This window comes from Penicillium griseofulvum, assembly GCF_001561935.1.
Source record: "Penicillium griseofulvum strain PG3 chromosome Unknown contig_61, whole genome shotgun sequence".
NCBI lineage: Eukaryota > Fungi > Ascomycota > Eurotiomycetes > Eurotiales > Aspergillaceae > Penicillium > Penicillium griseofulvum.
The window spans coordinates 1-1,449 of NW_024467447.1; the positions used below are offsets into that span (position 1 = coordinate 1).

The 1,449-nt window shown below is 56.9% G+C and overlaps 1 protein-coding gene across 1 annotated transcript; it reads right to left on the reverse strand.

Annotated features, from left to right (window-relative positions):
- Positions 1-99: 99 nt before the first annotated feature.
- Positions 100-1,390, reverse strand: PGRI_096230 (uncharacterized protein; the record flags this gene model as incomplete). The annotated part of the gene is made up of 2 exons (XM_040797336.1): positions 100-121; positions 180-1,390. 2 exons carry the CDS (start codon positions 1,388-1,390, stop codon positions 100-102), a joined length of 1,233 nt encoding a protein of 410 aa, XP_040649787.1.
- Positions 1,391-1,449: the final 59 nt, after the last annotated feature.

A 1,449-nucleotide genomic window follows, 5' to 3' on the forward strand; every position in this document is an offset into this window, starting at 1 on the left:
ACTGGATTCTGCCCAAGTCCTTTTGAGAATGGACGGCCAACATGAGCTGGACGAGCGGGTTTCTTGACGTGTCCCTCGAGCCGGGGAGGATAGCTGACACTATACGCTCGAAGGGGACATCCTGATTCGCGAAGGCGGCCGTTGCAGTCGAACGGACCTTCTGCGCCAGCACCTCAAACGTGTCGTCCTCGACGATAATGCGCATGCACTGTGTATTGACAAAGAAGCCGATCATATTCTCCAGCTCCGGCCTATTGCGGTTCGCAATCGGTGTGCCAATGCACGCGTCCCCGACTCCTGTGAGGCGATAGTGAGTGGCACGGAACGCGGCAAGCAGCACCACGAAGGGGGTCATCTGATAGATCTTGCAGAAAGCCTGCAGGCTCTGATACAATTCGGCCTCAATTGCGAAGGGTATAGAGCGGGCCTCGCCAGCAAGGACCTTCGGGCGCGGGCGGTCAGTCAAGAGTTCGGCAGGCGATGAGCCCTCGAGCTGCTGCATCCAGTACTTCAGCTGCTTCTGCTGCTCGGCCAGCTGATCTTCCTGTTTCTGCCACATGGCGAAGTCACGGTACTGGATCGGAAGTGGGCTAACCCGCATCAGTGGGTCTTCGCCTCGTCGCGCAGCGGCGTAGAACTGGCTGATCTCCTGCTGGATGACGTCGACAGACCAGCCATCCGAGATGATATGGTGCATCACAATGGACAGGATGTGGTCGTCCTCTCCCAACCGCAGCACACATACCCTCATCCCCGGCTCAGAGGCTAGATTGAACGTGGCTTTCTGTTCCCGATATAAGGCCGGGAGGTGAGTGCCATCTTTCTCGGTTGTCACATCGATGACTTTAATGGCTTCATAATTAGGTCGGTGGACAATTTGAACGCCTTGGCCATCCCTCTCCTCAAAGGTTGTCCGGAGGGTCTCATGCCGCTGCTCCAGCGCATGAACCGCGGCAGTAAGAGCGTCGAGCTGGAGCGGCCCGCGTAGTCTTGTCGCGAGCGGCATCATATACCACGTTGACCCGAGCACTAACTGATCCAAGAACCATAGGCGGCCCTGGGCATATGACAGGTCCACAGGTCCGCTATACTCCATCTGGGGGATCGGACGGTGTACTTCAGATCCCTGGGATATTGTAGCCGCAAGTTCGGTAATGACGGGGTAGTCGAAAACGTCTTTGACAGACATACGAACGTCCAGTCGGCGGCTGATACGTGTCGCTAGCTTCGTCGCCATCAAGGAGTGCCCACCAAGATGGAAGAAGTTGTCAGTGACCCCGACTTTTACGCCCAGCACGTTCGCAAATTCCTCGCATAACGCCGCTTCTAGGTCGTTTCGCGGGGCCACGTGGACCGAGGTGGGGTTGCTCCTGGGTATGACCTGTGCCATATTCGCAAGTGCCTTGCGGTCAACCTTTCCACTGGGATTGACAGGCAGTCGATCAAGCA